The sequence below is a fragment of the Tamandua tetradactyla genome, chromosome 9, assembly GCF_023851605.1.
Source record: "Tamandua tetradactyla isolate mTamTet1 chromosome 9, mTamTet1.pri, whole genome shotgun sequence".
NCBI lineage: Eukaryota > Metazoa > Chordata > Mammalia > Pilosa > Myrmecophagidae > Tamandua > Tamandua tetradactyla.
Window position 1 is genome coordinate 68654103 of NC_135335.1, and position 26879 is coordinate 68680981.

A 26879-nucleotide genomic window follows, 5' to 3' on the forward strand; every position below is an offset into this window, starting at 1 on the left:
GTTACAGAACCTTATCTCATTCTGGTCCCCACTCAAAACTAGCAATTTTTCAGGCCAGAGTAATACCCCCAAAATGAGGAATATGTTGCCTCCAAAAAACAAAAAAGCCAATGAGGTGTTGTGGTTCTTTTTTGGTTGTAAGAGGTGTCAGATGCAAACAAGTTGTATTTCACCTTAGAAGGGATATCTCAACAAGCCTGATATTATTGAAACCCTAAAAATTTCATTGAGCTGGAAAATCTTTAAATTTTGGTTGGGTTTATTTCCCAACTTCTGAAATGCAAATGCCTTACCATTAAGTCTAGAGTAATTGCAACTTCTTGCCCATTTAATCCAATCAGCATGGTGTCATCAATACAATGGTTCAGTGAGAGGTCTTGTGGGAGGGAAATACGATCAAGATCCCTGCTGACTAGATGATAACAAAGGGCTGGAAAATTTAGAAATCCCAGAGCCTTGATAATGAAAGTGTATCATTGACCTTACCAGCTAAATGAAAGTTGATTTTGGTGGTTCTTTAATAACAATTATCAAGAAATAAAGCACTTGCCAAGTCAAAAGTTACATACCAAATATCAGGGGATGTGTTGATTTGCTCCAGCAATGAAACCAGATCTGGAATAGAAGCTGCAATTAACCATTTGATTGAACAAATAATAATCCATTCTCATACTCCAAGACTATCTGTTTTCTGCAGAGGCCAAATAAAAAGAAGTACTGAATGGAGATGTGATGAGAATCACCCTCCCTATATTCTTCAAGTGCTTGAGGGTGGCAATAAACCCTGCAATTCCTCCAGGAATGTAGTATTGCTCTTGGTTATTACTTTATTAAGTAGTTCTAGGAACTACTGACAGTTTTAGTGGCTTTCGCTTCACCTTTTCCACTATGATAGCCTTCATTCCACAAGATTGGAAACTAATGTGGGAATTCTGCCAGTTCTTCAGTATGTCTAGCCCATTACACAATCTAGAACTGAGGATATAGTTACAGAATGTATTCAGAGACCTACTAAAGATACTGTAAGATGGATCTGAGCTAAAACTCACTTGATTATAATACATCTATATGCCTCTACTCTGACTGGTGTACCATGATGACATTTTGTATCTTCTGGAACCAGTGTCAATTCAGATAAGTGACCATTAAGCTGTCAAATATCTGATCATTTTCTTTTCTCTAAAGTACAGCCACGCTGGTAAATGACCATTGGTCCATTTGGGGAAGGCTGGGTGGAATATTAGCAGTATACATTTTTGCCAGTGTGGTAGGGTACTGCTCCAAACATACAGACCCAACTTTGCCTTTATTCAAGGGCAAATAAGTTATAAATTGTCTCAAATCTGTCAATTATTTGAGATGCTGTGACTCTCTATTTTGTGACTTAAGTTAGACTTTTGTTCACTTGACCCACTATTTTTCTGGTCATAACAGATTAAGTAAGATTTTAGTAGACTGTTATCTATTACACTGCTAGTTATTCTACAATCAACTAGCCAATACCAAAGGTCTGTGTGAGCCATAATGTTCTGATTACTGTGTTGACTCTGCAATGCAGAGTCCATTTTGGTAGCCATCCCCACCTTGTCTTTGGAAATTAAGTGATGCCACTTGGTTGCTGCCAATCTGAGAGGGAAATAATTCCCATTTTGTTCAAAGATTTAACTGCACTGACAGCTAGTAATATTCACAGTAATACCTGATCTAGGGAGAAGCGTGACCACAGAGCTCTTCAGATATTATGGAGCTACTCTCACAAATTTATTATTCAGAGTCTTAGTGAAAAGTTTGTTTTCTGGACATTCCTGGGTTGAGTAAGCAGTTTTTGCGTGATAAATTCACTCTAACATTACCATCCCTCTAAGCCTTTGTATCTTCCTCATCTATATTACACCAGGGAAATTCTGGCATATCAGCTTCAGAAAATGTAAGCCATCTTTTAGTCCATGCTCCACCAAACCACTTGTTAGAGCACTTTCTAAGCCCTCGAACTATAATATTGAATCCAAAATCTATGCTAAGTGGGCCCATATCAATAGTAGGTCCATATCAAACTCTCTAGGCCAGGCCACAAGTAGAAAACTCAGTGTGGTAGTTAGATTCAATTGTCAACTTGGCCAGGTGAAGGCAACTAGTTCTGTAGCCATGGACATGAGCCAATGGTACATGAACCTCATCTGTTGTTAATTACATCTGCAATTGATTAGGAGGTGTGCCTGCTGCAATGAATGATATTTGACTTAATTGACTGGTGCTCAAATGAGACAGCCCAGTGTAGCACACCCTAAGTAGCTCGGCATACCTCATCTCAACACTTGAAGCTCAGCCCAGGCCTCTGGAGATGCAGAAAGGAATCACCCCAGGGAAAGTTGTTGGAACTCAGAGGCCTGGAGAGAAGGCCAGCAGAGACCATCCTGTGCCCATGTAAGAAAGAACCTCAGTAGAAAGTTAGCTGCCTTTCCTCTGAAGAACTAACAAAATACGTCCCCTTTTATTTTAAAAGCCAATCCATCTCTGGTATGTTGCATTCCAGCAGCTAGCAAACTAGACACTCAGATAAAGGTGAAGCCAAAGTTCTTAGCACACATTCCCCAGGGGAAAGTTGTTGGCTGGAAATTTTGACAAGAATCAATGCTGAAGTCCAAATTCATCTTTCGACTTCTGAAATGCTCAGGTCAGGCTTTTAATTCCTCCAGTCAATAGGATGAGGAGACTCTCCACATTACTGAGGGCAATCTCCATTGTTAATTGTAGATGCAACAATTGATTAGAGATGCATATCTCATTTTGAAACATCGTTGCATTAATAAACAGGTTAGTGCTGGATCACATAAATTATCCACTATAACCTAGACAAGTTAGCATGTGAGATTAATCATCACATACATGTACACCAATATTAATCTGTATAAGTGCCTCAATAGTCCTTATCGTATATGAGGCTTTATATATTTCATTAATTATGGCCGTAAGAATGGACATTCACAGTTGTTGTCATAAAAATCTTAAACTTTAACCAGGATTTTGTAAGTCAGCATTATTCCTCTGCTTTCTGGGACAACAGGTTTTAATACAAGTTTTAAGGTTTTGTGAATTGACCTCAGGAGGATTCACCATTTATGTGAAATAAGCACAGGTATAACTTGAATTATATTTACTGATGAAAATAACATGAAGTCATTCATATGCTATTCAATGAAACAGTTAGCAGAGAGAATCATCAAATGGCTATAAAAACAATAACCATTACCATACTCTTATTTCCAATCCATAACTCCACACTTGCCTTCTGGGAAATCTTCCCATCTTGCCTCTAAGGTTTACCCAAGGAACCTGTTGGATTCCTGGCTCTGTCTTTGATCTAAGCCAAGGAAACTAGTAACTTGCAGCAACTCACCAGCTTCTTCTGTCACTGCCTAATAGAAATCACATAATTTCTAAAGAAACATAGAAACCTAGAACATATCAACTACTTTTTAGTGTAGCCAAATATGTTAACAGCACTAGAATTGATATTTGAGTTGTGTTAAAAAAACATGCACCAGCCCAGATTTCTCTTGACTTTAGTTCTTTGACCATTTGACTCTCACACTCAGCAGCCGTCCCCAGAACATCTTACTTAGGGTTAGCTGTTAACAATAAAATATTTCCCTTAATTAATAATTCTATCAAAGTGCATTCTCTCTAAAGAAAATCAATATATTCAAATGAGAATTATCCTCATTAAATCTACATTGACACGTTTTGTGACATGAAGTATTATATTGCTTTCATCTTTCATTTCCATCTCCTTTAGTTTATCCTTTCATAGATTTCTGCACCCTTCAAATGGTAGTTTTAAAGAACTTTAAATCTAATGGGCACTACAGCATTTGTTGTTATATATTGAACAAACTTCATGAAATAATCCCTCAACAAAAATTGTTTTGAACCTTAAATTATTCACAAGATTCATGCTTTACCACACTGATTAATGGGATTCCAGTAAAAAACAATATAAAACTTATTAAAGTAATTATGGAAAGTAAGGTAACTCAATAGCCACATAATTCATTTCTCTGAATACAACCATCTGTTAATGGTTTATAATAGGAAACCAAGGTTCCATGGTTAGCTGGTCATTAGAAAATAATGTTGGGTAATAAAATATATTTTAACAATGAAAATAATGCAATCCACAGATCAGATTCTACCCATAAAGACTCACAACTCTATGTTATTTGGGCCCAAGAATTCTGTTTCATTACATAACATGTAGTCTTTGTTGAGAGTAATAAAAACATGTTGAGGTAGAATCATGCCATTTGGGAAGGAAGCCATATAAGTGTTAACTATTTACATGTACCTTTATAAGGTACTTCTTTATAAATCCCTTACTCAAAATCATTGATTCTTTATAAATCTCTTACTCAAAATCATTGATTCTTTAGTTTTGAGTATGTTTGTTTATAATTTACCCATTTTAGGTAGAATTTCAACTACATTCGTTAGTTTTAAAGATGCTTAATTACATAAAATAAGGCTTTTAAGCACAAATTTACCAAAAAAAAATAGATTCTTATCTTTGAATAGAATAATGCTCATTTTATTTTATGACCTCATTTAGGATTTTCTAAATTTATCATAAGATAATTGTTTATGATATTTACATATTTAAATGACTACTAAAACACTTTCTATTTTTAACCAGGTTGAGTTTAAATACTTGGTAATAGATAGAGGTGATGGTAACACATTACAGTGGGTGTAATTAACAGCACTGAATTAGGGGTGTGATTGTGGTTGAAAGGGGACAGTTTAGAGTTGTGTATGTCATTAGAAGGATTGCCAGAGGATAAAACATGGGACTATATAACACAATGAACCCTGTGGTAGATAATGACTGTGATTAACAATACAAATACACTAACATTCTTTTGGAGCTAGAACAAATGTAGTTCATTATTACAAGAAGTCAATGAGAGAGGGGTATACGGGTATATGCAGTTACTGTAAGCCATGGACTAATGTTACTATATTAACCGTAATATTATTTCTTCAACAATAATTAATTACCATGCTGATGCTAAGGGTGAAGAATGGAAGGGGGCATGGGTATGAGATGTTTTGTTTTTGTGTGTGGATTTTTTTTTTGAGTAATGAAAATATTCTAAAATGGATAGTGGTGATGAATGCACAACTATGTGCTGATACTGTGATACATTGTCCACTTTAGATGGATTGTTTGGTGTGTGAATATATCGCAATAAAACAGCTTTAAAAAAAAAAAAAACTTCCTACCTTTAATGACCAGGACATATAGCCACAGATTCTCATAATGCTTTCACCATAATATTCAAATTAAAACTTCTCAACAATGTAGGCATACATTTCATAAAAAAAACATATCCCTTAAAGTTGTGAAGAAACTGTAGCAGTAATTGAAAAGCAGCCTATTCATGTTTGAGCTAAACAGTTTTTTAATGTATGGAAGTACTTAATTATCATATGCTTATATGCCTAAATGAATGCAATTTTTATTCAAATACTACGTTATTCATATTTTGCTTCAACTGAAGCACAAACCACAGCCAAGTTCAACTCTAATCAAACATTGTCCGCAGTGACCTGGTTTCTTCACCAAGGTGCACGTGCACACACAGACAAGTATATGAACTCACGCAAAAACATTCAAACATCTTCACACTGACACACACAAAACACAATGTCACTATTTGTTTTTGTAATTCACAGGAAGGATATGAAAATTAAAAAAAGCACTCTGTACTGATGTCTATACATTAGCAATATTATAATATAATATACATAATATAATATAATAATTTACACATACATTTGACTATGTTTAAGGGCTGTTAATGGACTAAACCCGCCTGTGTGTCTGCATGTGTACCAGTGTGTGTATATAATCCTAAACAGGGGAATGGAAACACATAAATAATCCGTTTCTTTGTTTCTCCCTCTAGGGAGATGCATATTTAGAGTGAAACAACCTTAGGTATTTTGGAAATGGAACTAAGTGAGTATCAGTAATATCAAATAACCAGTTAAATTTTCAACTAATTCTAAACCCTCCTATAGAAGCAATAATGCATACATGCATACATGTACAGCACTGTCCCACCACTTTGATGGGACATTTTTATTTCTAAATATTAATGATATTATGGACTAAAAGAACTCGTATTATATACTCATTTTATGCCATAGTTATTTATTTTGATCTCTGAGTTACTACTTTTGTGCTCATTGACTATATAATTTATTCTATACTATACACATGTAATGAGTATATATCTAGATAGTATACAGATCTATATGTATATATGTGTGTGTTCTTTGCTTATATATCTATATATGTTCTTCTTTGTTATCTTAAGTTATGAAAAAGAAAGTCTTAGGCAGGAAGCAGCAATATATCCTTGCTCCAAGTACTAAGGGGTGGAGGACCCTGGGGAAAGAGATAGGACAAATGACCTGATTAAATCTTCTGGTAAAAATGAAATGGCAGGTCACCTCACAAACATTAAAGTGGCATTAGCTATCAGGAATGCACTTGTATACAGAGTTTTTTAGTTGGATGCACCTCATTTTCTGAAACAACAGTAAGCTAAGATGAGATCTAAAGACCTAAAAGTAGCATTCGTCAAAAAAATGTGCCATATGCTATATAATGATCTGAGAATACAAAAGAGATATTTATGTCTAAAAATGGCTCCTTTTATGGAAGTTGTGAAGCTGTGCCTATTTCATGGAGAATCCACATGCTAATCTGATTCACAGTGTATCAAATGTGACCAGAAAGAACCTACTACATGCTGGAATATCCTGATTTCCCTGCTTAATCTGTGTCTGATGATTACTTGAACTCATGAAACTATTAGTACATCTTGATACTGGTTTCTCAGCAAAAATCTGGCTAAATTAAATAACGGTTAATTCTTAGCCAAGCTTTAGGTAACAAATTGTCTTCCAATGAGCTGAGTATTGTTTCTGGATTACATCACTTTAATTTAGCCCTGTAAAGCGTTCTTGAATATGCCTCATTCCCTGTTTGATCACATGAGATGATATGATTGTTCTGGCCAGAAATCAAACAGAGAAAGAGCAGAATTCACATTTTTCTAGGGAAAAAAATGTTTATAGATGGTTGACTAGGTTCTTGGCTAATTTCATTTACATAATACAATATTTGAGGGCTAAGAATTTGTTCTTTAGCAAAAATAAATTCAGTTCAATTATAAAAATCCCCCCAATGCGTATCTAATACATGATATAAGTAATATGAGACACTTATGTAACAATTAAATTCAAAGAAGAATAAGGTATGGGAAATCTTAGTAAATCATTCACCCTCTTTGGCCAAAAATTAAAACTGATATGTAAGCAAAATAAATAATATACTTAGAAATATCATTTTATGTAATACCCTAAATTTGTTTTAAACATAGAATTGGCATTGCAGGAATATTCAAAAACGTAGTTTTTGTTGGGTGTTTTTTTTTTGTACTAATATTGGAATAAATAATGGCTTTTCAAAATAATGAAAACCAGTTCATTCACCTTCAATTATTCATTTACACTAGGTTAGGAAAAGTGAGAATATTTGTGCTAAAATAGTAGTGCCTTTCACAGAAGTGGACACAGAAATAAAAACCATTGCTTCCTTTTACTGTAAAAGGCACCTATGCACAAATGATACATAAATGCACTAACCTGTCTTAGGATCTACGGAGAAGTAGGGTTGTCCCTGGAGGATGCTGTAAACTACCCGAGCGCTGTTTCCATAGGTAGGGTCATCTGCATCTGTGGCTGTCACCTGTAGAACAGAGGTACCTGTGCATTCAGGAAAATAAGTTTTAGTTTACGATGGCATTTAACAAATGTTTCGTTGAATACATAGAGAGGGTATGCTGACATATCTATGGAGAGCTATAATTGATGAGTCCTACTAAATTTAAACCTGAAATTTATCTATCAAGCATATTTCTTGCCACCTTTCCCTGCCATCAACTATACTGACTGCAGTTCCTGAATAAAATATTCTCAGTTATGTTACTGTGGCTCTGTATGCGCTGATAACATTGTGAAGTGTTTCTTTTGACGCTCACATAACTGCATTGGTTTAGACTGAAGTGCATGAATCAAATTGGTGTTAACTGTAAGGTGAAGTGAAAACTTTGGTGAGGGTATGTATCACATGCTACAACTATTCAGCAAATTGGAAGTGGAATAGTTTGTGAGTAGGTGGGAAGCAGGGTGAGTTGATAACAATTTATTCGTGTGATCAAAACAGCCCGTTCAAGTCCTTTTCTGTTATTTATGATATTTTTATTTCTTACCTGGTCTTTTAATTAGGAAGCCTAATTGGTCCCCAGCTTCTAAAATCACTCCTTTATTCTTTACTACCTAGTACCCACGTAATTATCTTTCTAAGATAGGTATCATAATATGCCTATCATGCTGAAGTTTTTAAAATTAACATGCATTTCAGAGTAATTTACAAATTTTAAAATAATATATTTGAGGTACTAAAATTAGTGGAGCCATTATGCTGGTTTCTTTATGCTAACATTTTTAAACACAATTTGCATAATCAGACACATCTGTATCATATTTCAAGCATTCTTAAATTAAAATCAATCTATTATGGGCTATACAACTTCATTGTAGAATTAGTGGGTAAGAGCTCTCATTTATTCATTAAATGTACTTAATGAATCATTTAATAGTGAATATTCAGTATTTTATTCTGCCTAACGAGAAAAATTCCACCTGCTATTGCGAGTTATGTTTCAAACAAAAATATTTCCATATTTTCAATGACGCAAGGTTGCATGCAATTGCATTCAATATGGAAGCACTGGAGATGTTCAATTTCTCAGTTTATTAATTATTACAATACTTTTGCTATGAAGCACTTTTTAAGGTTTGAATTTGTACTTCCACGCTGAAGTTCAGATACAAATTTGGGCAAAGCCTGTTCTTTTCTTCAAGCGATCTTAGGAAACTTAAATTAAGAATTAGTATGTCAAGTTTAGCTGACAATCCTTATTCATAGAATATAAATACAGATGGGTTTTGATAATATGCTATTATGCCAATCTTTAAGTAATATTTGTACATTAAGAATCTAAACACAAATATGATTACTTATTAACCAGAAGAGGATGACAGTGTTATGTGTAAAAGAGACCTCAAATTATGGTCTAATAAAGTACATTCTCCAGACCACATGTTGGTGAGGTTGCTCAGAATCTGATCACCAATGCACTGGTGTTAGAAATGTAAAGTTTGGCAATTTCTTATAAAACTAAACAAACGTTTACTATATAGCCCTGCAATATCACTCTTGGGCATTTATCCAAAAGAAATGAAAACTTATGCTCACATACAGAAAAGCTTTGATGAATATTCATGGAAAATTTATTTGTAATAGCCCCAAGTTGGAAATAACCCAGATGTAGTGTCTTCCAGTGGAGGTGAACTATGATACATGCGTTACATGGAGTATTACTCAGCAATAAGAATGAAGAAACTATTAATATATATAATGTCTTTGATTAATCTTCATGGAATTATAATGGGAAAATCCAATTCCAAAAGGTGACATACTGTGTGATTCCATTCGTATAGCATTCTGGAAATGAGACATTAGAAATGAATCACAGATTGTAGTTGCCAGAGGTTGGAGGAGAGGGGTGGAAAAGAATGGATCTGGTTATAGAAGGACATGAGTGATTTTTCTGATGTTGGAACTCTTTGGTATCTTGACTGTGGTGGCATATACACGAACGTACACAGGTTATAAAATCATAAAGTAGCAAACACGTACTCACAAATTTGTACAAATAAAAATGGTGGAACTTAGCTAAGATTGGTAAATTGTATCAATTCAATAACCTGCATATCAATTCAACAACCTGCTTAATATTTGGCACGACAGTTTTGCAAGATGATATTGTGGGAAACTGGGTAAATGTTGCAAGGGAGCTCTCCGTATTATTTTTGACAACTACATGTAAAACGACAATGGTTTCAGAATTACAGTTATAAACAGCAAGATACAATGCCTTCTTTCCTCAATGCTAGTCCATTCTAAGAAAGCCTTATTTGGCCTAGTGTATCTACCTTGAGTTCTCACATTATAACACTAAACTTTCTCATTTGATTAAAATACAATTTCCTCCATAAACTTTCCAGAGCTGGTCACATGTATTCTATCTCTTCCACTATTAAGTGTGATAAAAGGTATAATTTAATAAACTATAAGATACATGGCATTATTTTGTGCTGAATTACTTTAGCATTACTTCTTTGATCCAATTTTTTTCTGATGCATAATGAACCATTTTAAGGACCATTCCATCTTTGAAATAAAATATGTTTTTAACTGAAAATGAAATTTATTGAAAATGTGATGCCATATTCTGTTACTTCTATTAAATGAGAACATTTTCCTGAGTTATTATAAGCCACCAAGATATATGCATATACTTATATCACCTAAAATAGTGTTGATTTATTTTGAGTAGGAAGAGGATACCAGTGAATTTTCTGCCTGTGATAATTAAAAAGAATTGTGATAGGAATAATTCTAGATAACTAAAAATATGAACGAAGCTTAAAGCTTGTCATAATTTTAGTTATCTTGACAGAACATTTTGCTATCTAATCATATAGTGTTTGTTACTAATATGGCAATTCATATTGCATACCGGCAATACCATTGCTAGATATCTATTCAGAGGACATGAGAGCAAGGATACAAACAGACATTTGCACACCAGTGTTTATAGAAGCATTATTTACAATTGCCAAAAGATGGAACAAGCACAAATGTTCATCAACAGACAAGTGGCTAAACAAGCTGTGGTATATATGTATTATGGAATATTACACAACATATTAGCTAAATGGTGAGCAGTAAACTAGCCAAGATTGAAACTTAGTGACAGTAAGTTGAACATTTATTTCAAAATTTATTGGCTTAAGTATAAACTTTTAAATCTTTATTGATAAATAGGCTTGGTGTTTTCAGTTCACTTAATCTGTTTTCTAATTGAAATCCCACTTTAATTTAGCTTTTCTAATTTTTCAGTTTATAATTATCATAACTGGCATTTATTTTTAACTTCTTGAGTAATGGGATACCAGGCATAAAGGTATTAAACTATGAGTTAGAAAAAGCCACAATAGGAATACTCTTCTTAAATATTCCCCTTGATTAATTTTCAGTATCTCAAAAAATTTCAACCAGGCATGAATATTAAGAAGTAAAAGATGACTGTAAAATAATAGATTTCTAAAAATTTATGCTAAGTTAAAGCTTTAACCAAATTTCTTTCTTTTAGAGGCAAATTTTAATTAGATAGCCTCTCTCAATGCTTTTACGTACATACAGTCCTAATATGGTGCTCTGGTGAGAGTTAGTCAGAGCCCAAACTACATTTTGAATAGTGATAGCATCTTAAACATTTCTTATGTGATGTCGCAGGAACTTTCAGTCTACTTTATATTCACCACTCAAACTTATTAAGCGAACACCACCAGACAGGCATTGGCATATAAAAGATTGTTTGGAAGTTATTTTCTTTGGAACCTCATTAAAAAACAATAATAAAATCTGTAGTTAGGTTCCCAAGTGTGCCTCTAAAACTCTATCAAGACTATCATGTGGCTAAGATATTATAAACTTACTAATTCAAATCTTTCATCTGATAAGGAAAATGGAAATAGTTCTGGGCATGCAGGGATAACTGATATTCAGGAAAGAGAATACAGAAGAGACAAGAAATTACTGGGCATTGAGAAACCAGGCTGATAGAATCCTCAGGTTTTGAAACTTGCTTTGGCTTTGCAATAATGATTGAAGTCTAAATGGCTTTTAACTTCTAAAAAGTAATCCCTCACCAACCATTTCACGGAAAAAAAGCTGAGAAAGACAAACAGTGCAAGATCACACCTCATTTACTCACTTTTCACCACATAAAGAGAAAGAGTGTTGGGTTGTCTTGAGGTGTCTAGAAAAATCCATCCCTGCTAAGGGAAAGCTGAGATGCCTGGGAAGAGTGACAGTGAAACAAGGCACAAGTAACAGAGAAAGACCAGGACGGAGGATTGTGAATGGTAACAGGATTCTGAGTGTTGTTCGAAGCAGCAGAAATCAGTGAGCAGAGCAAAAAAGAGTTCAAGTGAAAAAAAAAAAAGAAAATATAAAACTCTGCACTGAAGGTCAAAAGCAATGGTCATTAACAACTATGTGCTTAGGTATGTTAAGTCTAGCAGGAATTCGGCAATTCTGTTTGAGTGTGAAGCAAGGAACAAACAAATCACTTTTCCTGCTGTGCTTTGGTTGTGACTGAAGACATCACTTTTTCTGTTCCACTTTGAATGCAGAGATGGATGGTTGAAGCGAGAGGCATGTACATATGCAATGCAGTTCAACTACCAGCCAAACATCCTTAGAATACAACAGGGCTGGTGATAAATAGCAGGAATGGAAAAGAATTTCTTTATCTTATTGTTCAATGGTTCCTTACCAAGGAGATGGTGTGGGAGTTACAGGCCCGGAGGAAAATGTATTCTGATATTACTTTCTTATTTGAAATCTAGATGAGAAAATTCTGAAGCCCATGAATGCATTCAGAAACTCTTTTACATTAGGAAAATATTTTTATATTAAAATAAATCTATTTTTTAAATGAACAGACTACTTCAATTGATCTTTGATAAGGCAGTCAAGCCAACTCATTTGGGACAGAAATCTCTTCAATAAATGGTGCTTGGAGAACTGGATATCCACATGCAAAAGAATGAAAGAGGATCCATTTCTCACACCCTATACAAATTAACTCAAAATGGATCAAAGACCTAAACATTAGATCTAAGGCCATAAAACTTTTAGAAGAAAATGTAGGGAAATATCTTATAAATCCTATAATAGGAGGCCATTTCCTGGATCTTATATCCAATGCACAAACATTGAAGAAAGAAATAGATAAATGGGAACTTCTCAAAATTAAGTTTTGTGCATCAAAGAATTTTGTCAAGAAAGTAAAAAGACAGCCTACACAATGGGAGACAATTATTGAAAACAATATATCAGATAAGGGTCTAGCAACCAGAATATATAAAGAGGTTGTTCAACTCAACAACAAAAAGACAAACAACCCAATTACAAAATCGGGCAAAAGACATGAACAGACACTTCTCAGAAGAGGAAATGCAAATGGCCAAAATGCACATGAAAAGATGCTCCATTTCCCTGGCTATTAGGCAAATGCAGATCAAAACCATAATGAGATATCATCTTACACCCACTAGAATGGCCATCATCAATAAAACAGAAAACGACAAGTACTGGAGAAGATGTGGAGAAAGAGGTACACTTATCCACTGTTGGCGGGGATAAAAAATGTTACAACCGCTGTGAAAGGCAGTTTGGGGTTCCTCAGGAAACTAAGTATGGAATTGCCATATGATCCAGCAATACTATTGCTAGGTATCTATTCAGAGGACATGCAGGCAAGGACACAAACAGACATTTGCACACCAGTGTTTATAGAAGCATTATTTACAATTGCCAGAAGATGGAAGCAGCCCATATGTTCATCAACAGACGAGTGGCTAAACAAGCTGTGGTATATATGTACAATGGAATATTATACAACTGTAAGACAATAAAGTCATGAAGCATGTAACAACAGGATGGACCTTGAAGACATTATGCTGAGTGACATTAGACAGAAACAAAGGACAAATACCATATGGTCTCACTGATATGAACTAACATCAATGAATGAACTTGGAGAATTTCCGTTAAGAATAGAGGCCATCAGGAGATAGAATAGGGTAGATATTGGGTAATTGGAGTTGAAGGGATACAGATTGTGCAACAGGACTGATTGTAAAAATTCAGAAATGGATAGCACAATATTACCTAATTGCAGCACAATAATGTTAGTACACTCAATGTAGCTGAATGTGAGAGTGATAGAGGGAGGAGGGTTGGGGGTACAAGTGAAACCAGAGGAAAATTAGATGATTGATTTGAACTTTGAATAAAAAAGTACTTGCAAAGTCCCCTTGGGGGAAAGGCAAGAAAGGGGGAAAACTCAACTTTCCTATTTGGACAATTCCTGATATTCTCACAAGCAGTGAGGACAACCAAATCAGTAGGCCAAGCCCTCTGATTGAACAAATCTTGGGGTTTGTTCATATGAAACTTATCCCCACAAAGGATAAACTATGCCTACTTAAAATCAGGCTTAAGAATCACCCCCAAAGAACCTCTTTTGTTGCTCAGATGTGGCCTATGTCTTCTCAGCCAACACAGCAAGCAAACTCACCATCCTCACCCTTGCTGCATGGGACATGACTCCCAGGGGTTTAAATTTTCCTGGCAATGTGGTACAGAAATCCTAGAATGAGTTGGGACTCAGCATCAAGGGATTGAGAAAACCTTCTTGACTGAAAGGGGATGAGAGAAATGAGACAAAGTAGTGTCAGTAGCTGAGAGATTTCAAACAGAGTCAAAAGGTTATTCTGAACGTTATTCTTATGCATTTTATAGATATCCCTGTTTTAGTATAAGGTGTATTAGAGAGGCTAGATGGAAGTACCTGAAACTGTAGAGCTGTGTTCCAGTAGCCATATTTCTCGAAGATGGATGTATAGTGATACAGCTTTCACAATGTGACTATTTGAGTATGAAAATCTTGTGTCTAATGTTCCTTTTATCTACGATATTGACAGATGAGTAAAAAAATATGGATTAAAAATAAATAAATAATGGGGGAACAAATGTTAAAATAAATTGAGTAGATTGAAAAACTAGTGAATAATGAAAGGGAGTAGTAAGTAGAAAAAAATAGGGGGAACAAAGATTAAAATATATTGAGTAGCTGGAAATACTCAATGAGACAGAGGGGTAAGGGATATGGTATGTATGAGTTTTTTCTTTTTTCTTTTTATCTCTTTTTCTGGAGTGAGGCAAATGCTCTATAAATTTATCATGGTGATGATATACTATGTGATGATATTGTGAGCCATTGATTGTACATCATACTCAGAACATTTGTATGTTGAGAATGTTCATGTTTGTATATTGTTTTGGTTTGATAATTGAAAATAAATAAAAAATAAATAAAAGAACAGACTACTTTAAGATGTCTAACAGATCCAGTGGAAAGGAGTTAGAACATGGTAGAAAAGAGAAAAATGCTATCCTCTGCATTGCCAAATTTCCTAATGGCAATATATAAATTTATGCCACAAAGTCCACTATTCAGCTAGACTAGTAAAAGAATAATCTAATTTTTCTTGAGCTTTTTAACATGAAGATTTGATCAATAAATATTTATGGTAACCAACAGCCTACCCCACATAACTAACTTCCCATTCAAGAAAATTTTGAAAATTGCTATAGAATCTTTCTTAATCTTTACAAATGTTTCTGTTAAAAATAATAACCATGGATTCATTTTATTTAAAAATTTCATTGACTATTTGGTACATAGTATTTCTGATTGAAATATTTCCTGTGAAATGTAGATGTTTGCCAGCATGGCATTATTACCTCTTAGCCGATGGTTTAAACATATCTGAAAAAAGATTTAAGTTCATAAAAAAGCTTTCAATATCTCTCTTCCATAATAAAACCTAAGTCTTATTTCATTTGGGGATTGCCCTGTGTCATTCTTTTCATTCTGTTTCTTCTTATACTGTTATTTAATAAATAGCACACACATTTTATAAAATTGCATGTCAGTGAAAAGCAGGGATGAGTGGACTCCCTCAAAAATCCCTAAAGACCAATTTGAAATATTTAATAAGGCATTTTAATAGAAACAAATACTCTCTGAGATTGAAAATCGTTATGCATGAGTTCTCATGATTCACAACTCTGTTGAAACCTCAAGTGAATTTTTAGTTGAAAAGTACTTAGCATAAAATTAAGCTGAAGATTTAGGAGGGCTGGGAGTGTCTTTGAAGGAATCTCTTAGGGCTTAATTCTCAAAAGATTTTCCTAGGGACTGTGAAAAAGCTAGCCATCAAGATAAAACTTAATTTCATTCTACACAAGACTGTAATTTCACCAACAGAACACTGGATTCTAGTCATTGTGTAATTTTATAAAGATTTGAGTTTTAGCTCAACTGTCATCAGATTTTAAAAAAATCCTTCTGCAAGAAGAGTTATGAAACATCTGTGTACCAAAACAAAAATCATTATTCCAACTCTACTTTGCTGTAATTATTCAAATCATGGTTATTGTTAATTTCTGTGTAATTCAGATTTATTCCTTTTATGGTACTACCTATAGTGAAATTTCATGTTACTCAAAAAATTTCTATTATTTCCTTTGAATAAAAGAAAATTAATAATTAAAGAAACAATATGTGTGAATGCCTATGATATAGGGAGTACTCTGATACAGCCATACAATTTAATTACAGATCAGTCTATTGAGAAAATTGCACTTAATGACATTTGTAAATATGTAAATATCGTAAATATGTAAAAGCATTCTTGAGATCCAAGAAGGTTATATAGTTGACAACTGAAGAAGGCAGTATTCAAGCCCAGCCTTCTCTCTTTGGCTATCAGAGCTCTGTTCATCCTACTATGCTCTCTTGTTCAACCCAGCCATGCTTTGTTGAATCTTGTTTAATAGTTACAACATCTGTGTTTTTCTCCTGCATTTGCTTGATGGTGTGTAAATACAGTCCAGAAGTATCACCCCGTTAGTCAAAGGCCAAGCTGACATATATATTTTGTTAAACTAGAGTCTATGGTACTTATGGAAAAACAACCTCCAGTTACTGAGAGCACTGTGGTTCTAGACTGCAGTACTGTAGAATGCTTATTATTCTTTGAATATTCTATGCAGTAAATGGTTGCCGTAAGAAGTGACTGGAATAATCTTATATCTGTAACTGCATTGCTTCAAGATTCCTGCTTTCTCTTAGCAGCCCCTTTTTCCAAAGTCCATGCAAAAAGGCTCAGCTCCTGGGCTCAGGTCACACTGCCCCTCCCAGCCTTAGGGGTGCTGGAACTCCTTTACTGGTTGCCCCAAAGTCCACTATTTGATTTTTCAGTTCACCTACTATTATTGTAACTTATTCCTTATATTCAGTCCCTTCTATTGATCTAACCTGTGGTAGACTGGGTTTCCTCATTGAACAAAGAGATACAGAAGCTAGTAACTAGTTTCTCTCCAGTTTGCCTCAACTCTTTTTAAGGTTAATAATGACACTCTACCAAATAGAAAGTTAAGCAGTATACTTGAACTTCACTCTAAATAGGTAGTGCTTTTAAATAAGAATCTTGTACTGTTATTCAAAAACTTTGACTTATTCAGTGTATTTGAATCTGATAATTATCTCTTCTTGAGAGCTATTGATTGCATGAAAAATAAAATGAGCCTTTAATTAAAAATGAATTTTCATGTGGAGAGAATGTAAAAATATATGTATGTGTGTGTGTGTATCTCAAAACAACTTCTCTTTTTTTTGTGGGAGACATTTTAGAAACACATTCTACATAGAAATTTTCTTTTTTGCTAGTGAAGTTGGAATATAATGTTCACACTGTCAAAAATATTGAATTGTTTTTTACTATTTAATTTATGACAGAAGTATATTATTATAATTATGCATTCTTAGTTTGACTTTTACATCAATCAAGTCCATTGCCTTGTTTCAGATGTTACATCATACATGTTATATCAGAACTGGTATCTATAAACTACATTAATTTTTACTTTTGGAAAGTGTCACATTTAAAAAAAAACAATAAAAACTATGGTCAAGTTTAGCATTGCTCTGGATGAACTGATATTATTATGACTGAATCATCATTCAACGAAAGCAGAACCAAAACCAAAAAAAACAAATAAATAAACAAACAAACAAAAAATCCACCAGAAATTGAAATCACTTATCTTGGTTTGCTCATGAAAGTTGTCAATAATATTTCATCATATTTTAATACAAGATTATATTTTGCATCATATATACTATATATGAACTACATTATATATGTAAATATACAAACACATTGTGTGTATATGTGTATATATATAAATAGATATATGCATTTACACATGCACACAAATATACATTTGGAACCTAATCACCAAATTCAGTCATTGAGGAAGAACACCAGTTCTTTTCCTTTTTTTTAGTAGTTAGCTGGAATAAATTCATGTCTAAAATATTATAATTCCATAGTTCATATGCATTTTAAAATAATATCTGATTTTTCATTATTATAAAAGATATTTTGATACACTATAATGAAAGACAAAGAAAGCACTCTTCCCAAATTGTATCCCAATAGCTCTTACCATTGTGAATTTAACTACATTATTAAATTTTGTTATGTAATACTTTTATCACTATGGATAAAATGGTTGAATACCTATTTTTTGGGATGGCCATGGTGGTTCAGCAGGCAGAGTTCTTGCCTGTCATGCAAGATTCGATTCCCAGTGCCTGTCTGTGCAAAAAAAACCCTATTTTTTTGTCTCATTAATTTTAGGCAGAATGTACTTGTCCCTGATATGATATTTGTGAAAATGCATGTACTCTGTCATCCTTTCACCTTTGGTGTTTGTCAGCTTTATATTTTAAATCATTGTGGTAGACAATATTATATTATATTCCTCTTCAGTAAAAATCACTTCTGTTCTTATTCTATGGTTTGATTATAAAAGCAGAAAAGTAATAAACACCATTTGATTTACAAAAAGTATTCACTGCAAAGCCAATTAATGTGACAAATAATTTAAGCAGATGTCAGCTTATATTCTCCCCATTTGCCACCAGAATGAGAATTTTCCAATTGCCATGAGCAAATGACTTCTTAGAATCCTTTAATGCTTATGACATATTCCCCACTGATTATTTTCCATATCTGCTATCTTCTACTTTCTGGAAATATGATCTAGTTTCACTATTTTCTGGAGTTCATAATAATGTAGCAGATCATGGTTGTTAGTTTTTCTGAGTCTTTCCAAATCTGAAATGGTGAAATTTTTCTGAGTCACTTCATATCAGAAGTCATCTTTATTTTCTCTCATAACTGAATCATAATTTTGCTTCTAGATTCAAAGTAAAATTTTATAAAGTTTGCCGTTGTCATCTCATTTTCAGCTTTGCTCATTAAAAGTGTAATAGATAAAAAATATATTTGTTCTCAAAAATGTGTCTCCTCACTTTCATGTTTTCAAATTTCCTCATTATCCAAGGTAATAATGGATGCAAGTTTTTAAAAATAGTTAATTTTCCTGCTTGATGCTTGCATATCTAGCTTCTTTCAAGCTGAATGTTCAGTTTTTCTTTTGTTCATCGTTTACCCCGTCACACACACAAGAAATGTAACACTTTGTCATTTGATCATCCTTATCTATTAATGTCTCTTTTATGTGTTTCTACATCTGCTTTTTTGCTGTACGTAATGGGGAATTTTCCTGGCTTTATTTACCAGATTACCAATTTAGTCTCCAACTGTGCTTATCTCTTATTCAGTCATCTATTATTTTTATTATTTTAATGCAAGCATATTATCTTTATCTTTCAAACTATTGTTCGATCCATGAAAGCTTTACTCTTCATTGTGTACTATTCCTGTTTCATGACTGCAGTAAAATCTCACTGTCAAAGGGTAAGCAAAGTAGATTTTAAAATTTAAATTGTTTTATTTTAACTGAATTCTCTGTTTCTCTTGAGTGAATCATTATTCTATTTGTTCATCTTAATTCTTGTCTTGTGTATATTTGCTTTTTCTTATTGAAAGAAAGAAAGCAGTAGGAAAATGGAAAGATAAATGACATATTATTTTAGAAATTGAGTGAGGTTTCCTTTTTTAATGGGAACACCTCATCTAAATATTTGTGTCTAGGTTGGGTTGATGTACCTGTCAGGCAGGTTTAGGAATCCCATGAGAGGAGTGATTTACATGGGAAAAAGGAATTTTGTGATATTACCTACTATTAAGAGCAGTGGTTCTTTGTTGATGGTATCTGTTTCATTTTTGTGTTCCAATATCCCACTGGGATACCATCTTGGGATGGTATCCTACTGGGAACGATTTTGAGGAAAAATTGTCAAAGCTTTTATTATAGAAGTAAAACACATGATTCTTTTTTATGCCCGGGAGAAGTTGGACAAATGCTTTCTTGTTATGAAAGCTATAATTCAATACATTTCTCAGGTGATTTCCCCAGGGTCTTCTCTGGGTCTTTGTATTTACAAGGCTACCTTGGCTAGAACAATTCTTATATCTAATGTTTGGGGCTAAACATTTAACTTGTCCCTTTTCCCCCAATAATCAAACCTGTTTTCAGTCCTCCAGAAATGTTCAGAGTCTCTTATCCACTGACAGTGTACTATACTGTTTTCATTACAATTATGGTTTCTTTTAGAAGTATCTTCTCTGACATATCAAAGGAGGTATGATGGCCAATTTCATGTGTCAGCTTGCCTAGGTTATGGCGTCCAGTTTTTGGTCAAACACTGGTTTAATCATTACTATGGCGGTATTTCTTAGATGGGATTTGCATCTACAATAAGTTGGTTGCATCTATAATCAACACAGGAAATTGCCCTCAGCAATGCAGGTTATCTCTTCATCCATTCAGTTAGAAGTCTTAAAAGCAAGAACTGAGAATTTCAGAGGTCAGAAAGAAAATTTCTTCCCCAATTTAAACATTGGCTCTTGGAGCAATTTCCAAGTTCCAGCCAGCAGTTTCTCTTGGGGAATTCAGAGTAAGGACTTTAATATCACATTTATTGAGGTTTTCAGCCTGCAGCCTGACCTTTGGAGTTCAAACTTGCCAGCCCTCATGGTCATGTGAGCACATTTGTTATGATAAATCTCCTTTTCTCTAACAGTTATAATCATAGTAGTTATTATAAAGAGTTATAATCTCTTTTTCTACAACAATTTTTATAACTGTTATGGTAAATCTCTTTTTCTATATACTCTAGAGAACCCAGACTAATACAGGAGGATATCTCATAGCCAGCCTAGGTTATGTTGCAATAACAAGCAATCCTGAAATTTCAGAGACTTGAAACAACAAAAGTTGATTTCTCATTCCCACTGCCCATATCAGTTGGGTTGTTACGGCTGTGCTGCAAGCTGCCTGCCTTCAAGAATGCAGGCTTATAAACTTCTGTCTTCTAGAATGTTGCTGTAGCACTTTATTGACAGTAATAGCTCTGTTTGAATTGAAAATAATGTGAAATATTTTGGTTTAATGACACGCCATAAAGTTATATGAAAACAATTATTGTTTGTAGTTCTTATTCTCTGGATTAAATGCATGTGCTGCTTCTTCCAGTTTTTGCTCTTGATAGACACCAAAACTAATTCCAACCTTAGGTAAAAATAAGCATGTGATTTAGATCACTTAAAATACCGTAACATGAAAATAATATATACATGCTTCTCCAGTTCTGTGCCAACTGGTGAGTGTTTGCAAGGCATCTAATCAGATAAATCAAATATAGAGCTAAGAGTCTTTGTGGCTCATTAGCCTGGCTATGGTATTAATTTTGAAAAAGACTGGTGGAAATTGTTATACCTGGTGGGACAGATTAGGGTTCATGGCATCTTGCTTGAAATCATTATGTTTTCCATATCATTGTCAGCTGCACTCTCAGTAGGGGCTTGAATCACAGAGACTCTGAATCAGAGTGTAAATTTAGTTACAAAGCAATTCCAAAACTCGTGTCCTTGCATCTCTTTGCTAAAAGCATAATAGAGTACCACTCTCTACAATTTTTCTTTTTGTAACTGAATTTACCTTACTGGATATTTTAAATTATAGAAGTAAAGCATGTTATTGGTAAGAAAAATAAAGTCAACCCAGTAACATTCCCCTTATGGAAAGCAACCTCTCATTTTATTTCTATTCATTCAAAAGAATATAATATAGTTATCTATAGGTAGTTATGTATATGCTAAACAACATACTATGCAGTTTTTTCTCTATCTAATAATGTGCCATATTCCTCTGCATGCCAACTATGTAAATACAATTTTAATAGCTTTATGATATTTCACATTGCTTATTGATACATATTTAGGTTTTTCTAGTTTATTGTATTAGTTTTCTGTTGTTGCAACCAGTATGTTAAAACAAAAATAATCACATTTGCTTATGTGTGTGTGTGTGTGTGTGTTTCTTGCTACTTATATGCTATTTTGTACCTAATTTCCAGAGCAGAGCCCCTCCTCCAAAGAGCGCATCCACAACACACCATGGCATCAAATGTGTCTCAGCAGTGGGAGCTTTAATGTGGCCATTTGGATGTTATATGTACATGTGAAGAATCACTCTCTGCATAACACAGTTTTTAAAACGTGATGTGCAGATTTCATTTGCACAAATTGGTTTTTATTTAAAGAGGAAAAAATTATCTGTATTGGTCAAGTATTTTCTATTAAGAATTCTTTTATGAATTGATTGATTTTATTGGCAAACTCCAACTCTAGTTTATTTTCATAAAAGGCAAATGGAAAAAACTATGGTATCAATAGTAGCCTGAAATGCAAGCTGGTGTCTCACATCATTGAATAAAAGTGAGAAACTACATAGGCTTATTTAGTCCCTCTTACAATTATAACAATAAAATTAATCATAGATAGGAAAGAAAGTAAACAAAATACCCCATGAGGCAATAATAAAATTGCTCAGGTATTAGACAAGAGATGGTTAAATTTTGAAGAGACTTTATTTCTATAAAAGTCTTTCTTCCAGATATAAATATAGATGCAAAGGATAGCCTATACTTATCTGATAAATATTTGAATAACATCTTGTTCTAAGTGAGGGAGTTGCAATAACAGATACAGTAGAAACAAAATATTAGAATGTCTGTGCTTCTTTAGAAGCTTTGAAGTTCTGCTGTTACCTTTTACAATTGTTTCCCTAAGAATGCATATGATGCAGACCAATTTGGCCTACTTGAAGATGAGAGACAATAGATCAGAAACAAACCATCCAGCTGAATCCCAGACCAACCAGCTAAAGAGCCAGCACCTACCACCAGATTTATGAACGAGGCCACCTGAGACCATCCTGCTATGTTGACTGCCAGTTGACTAATGAGAGACCCCAACAGAAGACTAACCAACCCACAGGACAGTGAGCAAATGAAATGAAGAATGGATGTTGTTTAGGGTCACTAAGTTGTGGGTGGGTTTGTTACAAACAAAAGTGAACCAACGTAGAAAAAAAGGTATGAGAAGAAAGAAGAAAATATTTACAAAACTTAGAACTTTGGTCCAATTTAAGATTCACCAATTTTCCTGTGTGACTGCCCATGTGCACTCTAAAATACCATTTAAAACTGTAGTGTTGGCCTCACTTTATTGAAATGATCTCATTCTCAAGACTATGCCCCATGGTATTTGATTGTCAAAATGGCTACAAGAACCCTGGCAGATGCCCAGGGTGAAGCTCTCAAGATGTTTGGGGCAGAGCTAAATCAGGCCCCAAATAAGTCAGCACAGCTGGGTCACTTCTTGTTGCTTTGCAACAAAGTAAACATCTGCAAATAGAAATGGGCCCTGGGGTTTAGGGATTGGAAGACAACAAAAGATTTCTAAAAATTATTAGAGATGCGTAGGTATATCTCCAAGGACAAGGAACCTTATGGATTTTAAGACTCATGCAATACAACTTCATCTTTTCATATACCAGATTAAGTTTAAGCACTCCTTTGCACCTAAAGTTTATAAATTATATATTCACAACTCTGAAAAAATGTAATAAAGTTTCTTCTTCTCATAAAATAAAAATCATTTCATCTGTACCTGTAGTAACATGCTAAATGCTTTTAAGTTATGTTAAAAGTTAATATTTATTAAGTTCAGAAAAGGAAGAGATTTATACATTTCCATTTAGAAATGTTTCTTTGAAAAAGAAAGCGTGAAGTTTATTTTCAGTGAAATTGCATTCTAATGTGGCATAGTTTTATTTGAAGAAATTTCTATCTATAAAGCAGTTTTGGTTACTTTAGTTACTGAAGAATAACTAAATTTAAGTTATTGCTAAGAACTTAGGATTCGAGATGAAAGCAAGGTTATAATTGAAGAAACATTGGTCTGTTTCAACAAAAATAGAAATGACAAAGTTATAGTTTGTTTCCAAGAAAAGAGATTTACCAATAGCACAATTCAGACAAAAACATTTTTCTTTGTAATATTTATAGACATCTTAATACAATTATAATGCCCTTTCTTCCTGAGAATGTCAACGTAGTTTACAAATCAATGTAATGTACTCTCTCCCCATTTCTGAAATGCCACACATTAATTTGACTGCTGAGCCTAAATGTAGGTGGCTAAATTTCATGTAATTATTATTTTCCACTTTGTGCTGTGATAATCAGCATTATGAAATTTTCAAATCACTATTTTAAATTTCAGTTCTAAAAAACATGAATATTTAATAAAATTATAGCTATCCAAATTAAAAAGTATTTTCAGAGGGGAATTGGTAGGAGATGGAAAAGATCACCTGGCTGTCATGATTATGTACTGTATTTTGCAGAAGAAAAGAAAATAAAAAATGCTAAATGACCACGAGAAAAGGTCTATAGGTCTCTTCAAGTGTTTAGACAGTATATCTTTGACTTAATAACACTACAATTTCATACAAGTTCATTATGGTTGCTCATATATGTTTGCTCTGTTGAATTTGATCTAATTTTATATAAGTAAAATATATATCAATATGACATCCAGGAGCTTACTAAGCATCCCATCATAATTCTAAATCAATGGTATAAAGTTAGCATATTTTTAAACAAAGTCCGTAACGATTCTCAATTGGCCATACAATGCTCTTCTTTCTCGAGGCACAAATAACCTAGCTCCACTCAATGAATTTTTCCATCATTTTCAAAATATCATGCAATTGAATATGACAATCAATACTGAAACACCAAAATTACCTACATGGGAAGATAGGACAGTTTGGATTGTAAAGTACATGGCGGAAATATTGCAATACTGCATGTTCTTTCAAAATGACTGTTTAATAATATTATATTCTCCAATTCATATTTATATTTTAAAAGTGTTTCATTATTTTATCTTCCATGTCCTCTAAGGTAGTAGGTCTCAGCTGAGAGCAATTTTGATCCCAGAGGCTATTTGGCATGTCTGGAAGAATCACATCTTGATGGGGCTCATGGTAATACTGACATACAGGAGAGAAAGCAGCGACACTGCTATTCAACCTACAATGCACAGGACAAACCCTGCACAACAAAGGGTTATCTGGTCCAATGTGAAATACTGGCAAGGTTGAAAACCCTAAACTTGCGGGACAGTTTCTCTAGAGAAATGGATGAAATGACATTGTATGAACCAGAGATAGAGAAAGCCTTGTCTTAAAAGATGCTTTAGCAACCATTTCATTAATTATTTTTGCATCTTTTTTATTAAACTATCCAGAATGCCACAGACTTTATCTGCCGATTAGGACAGTCTGACAAGAAATATACCATCATATTGTGTATTTTTTTCCACTGGCAATATAGCACAAAGCAATTACTTGGAGTGGCAGCATGGCACATTTAGCAGTATAGATATGCAAAAACAGTACTCTAACAAAAACTTGCACACCCAAGAAGTCTCCAGTGATGCCTTCTCAATGTTTTCACATTTTTTAAAAATCTATATAGATAATACATCATTTTTATGTGTATTATATTTATTCTCCCCAAGACACACACATACACACACACATGATTGTACTATAAACCTATAATGGGAGAGAGGAGTATTTTTCATCATTATATCTTCTGTGAAGAATGCCTTTTATTCCTTTTCTAAATGACATACCCCTATACCTTATGTAAGATTTATCAAGGGCATCTTCTCTCATCCACAAGCTGATGTCCTTGTCCTACCCTCTGAATTCTCTATGCTTTGCTTATCACACATTATATTAAAATTTGCTGTTATATGTCTGCAAGCTGCTGAAAGATAGAGACCTTGTTTTATTTACCTTTTTATTACTGTCATTATTGGAGTTCTCCACACACAAGATGTTTTCACTTCCTCACTCATCCAGAAAGTGTTACCATAGATATAGGAAGACAATTAAAAAAATGGATGATTGAATAAGTCAATTAATTAGGATATTGTAAAAAGAATATCTTTTCAGGCAACATATGTTGAGAAAATTATTCATTGTCAACTACCAATACTACTGTAGACCTTTATTTAGTGATAGAAACAGGTATATCTTTTGATTAAGCTTCAATGTTAGAAAATCTGTTTGAAGATATCACAAATTTACATTGACACTTAATTAAATTTTATAAATAATACACATTTATAGTTTCCAATTAAAAAGAATGTATTTCTCTCAGACCAGATGGTCTCAACCCACATTTCAGAACTACCTTCAACAGTTTGTGTGTGCTTTCTTCCAAAATTTCCTTGAATGTGCATGCTTATTCTACAGGCAATTCTTTCTTTTAAATAAATTGAAGATTATTTCACATGAATTTATGAAAGCTTTTTTACTCACTCGCGCAATAGCCATCATTCTATATACACACACACAATGAGTTCATTCATGTTACAGTTACATAGTAGATGAATGTGTCTGAAGTCATTTATTTGTCAACTCCCTATCAGTGTACTTTAAGCATACATTTTTTTTTTATTTTTAGAGAAGTTATAGGCTTACAGAAAAATCATAATTTAAAAAAAAGGCATTTGACCCATATAACCCTCCCACATTATTGACACTTTGCATTAGTCTGGTACTTTTGTTGCATTTGATGAAAGAATATTAGAATTGTATTATTAGCTACCTTTTATGTACATCTTTGCATATGGCT

At 33.7% G+C, this 26879-nt stretch overlaps 1 protein-coding gene across 1 annotated transcript in view; it reads right to left on the reverse strand.

The window, feature by feature from the left end:
* CDH18 (cadherin 18) overlaps positions 1-26879 on the reverse strand; it is a 518873-nt gene that overhangs the window by 210796 nt on the left and 281198 nt on the right. The window contains exon 4 of the mRNA XM_077115122.1: positions 7717-7836. Within this exon, the coding sequence (XP_076971237.1) occupies positions 7717-7836 (120 nt within the window). The remainder of the gene's footprint in view (positions 1-7716; positions 7837-26879) is intronic.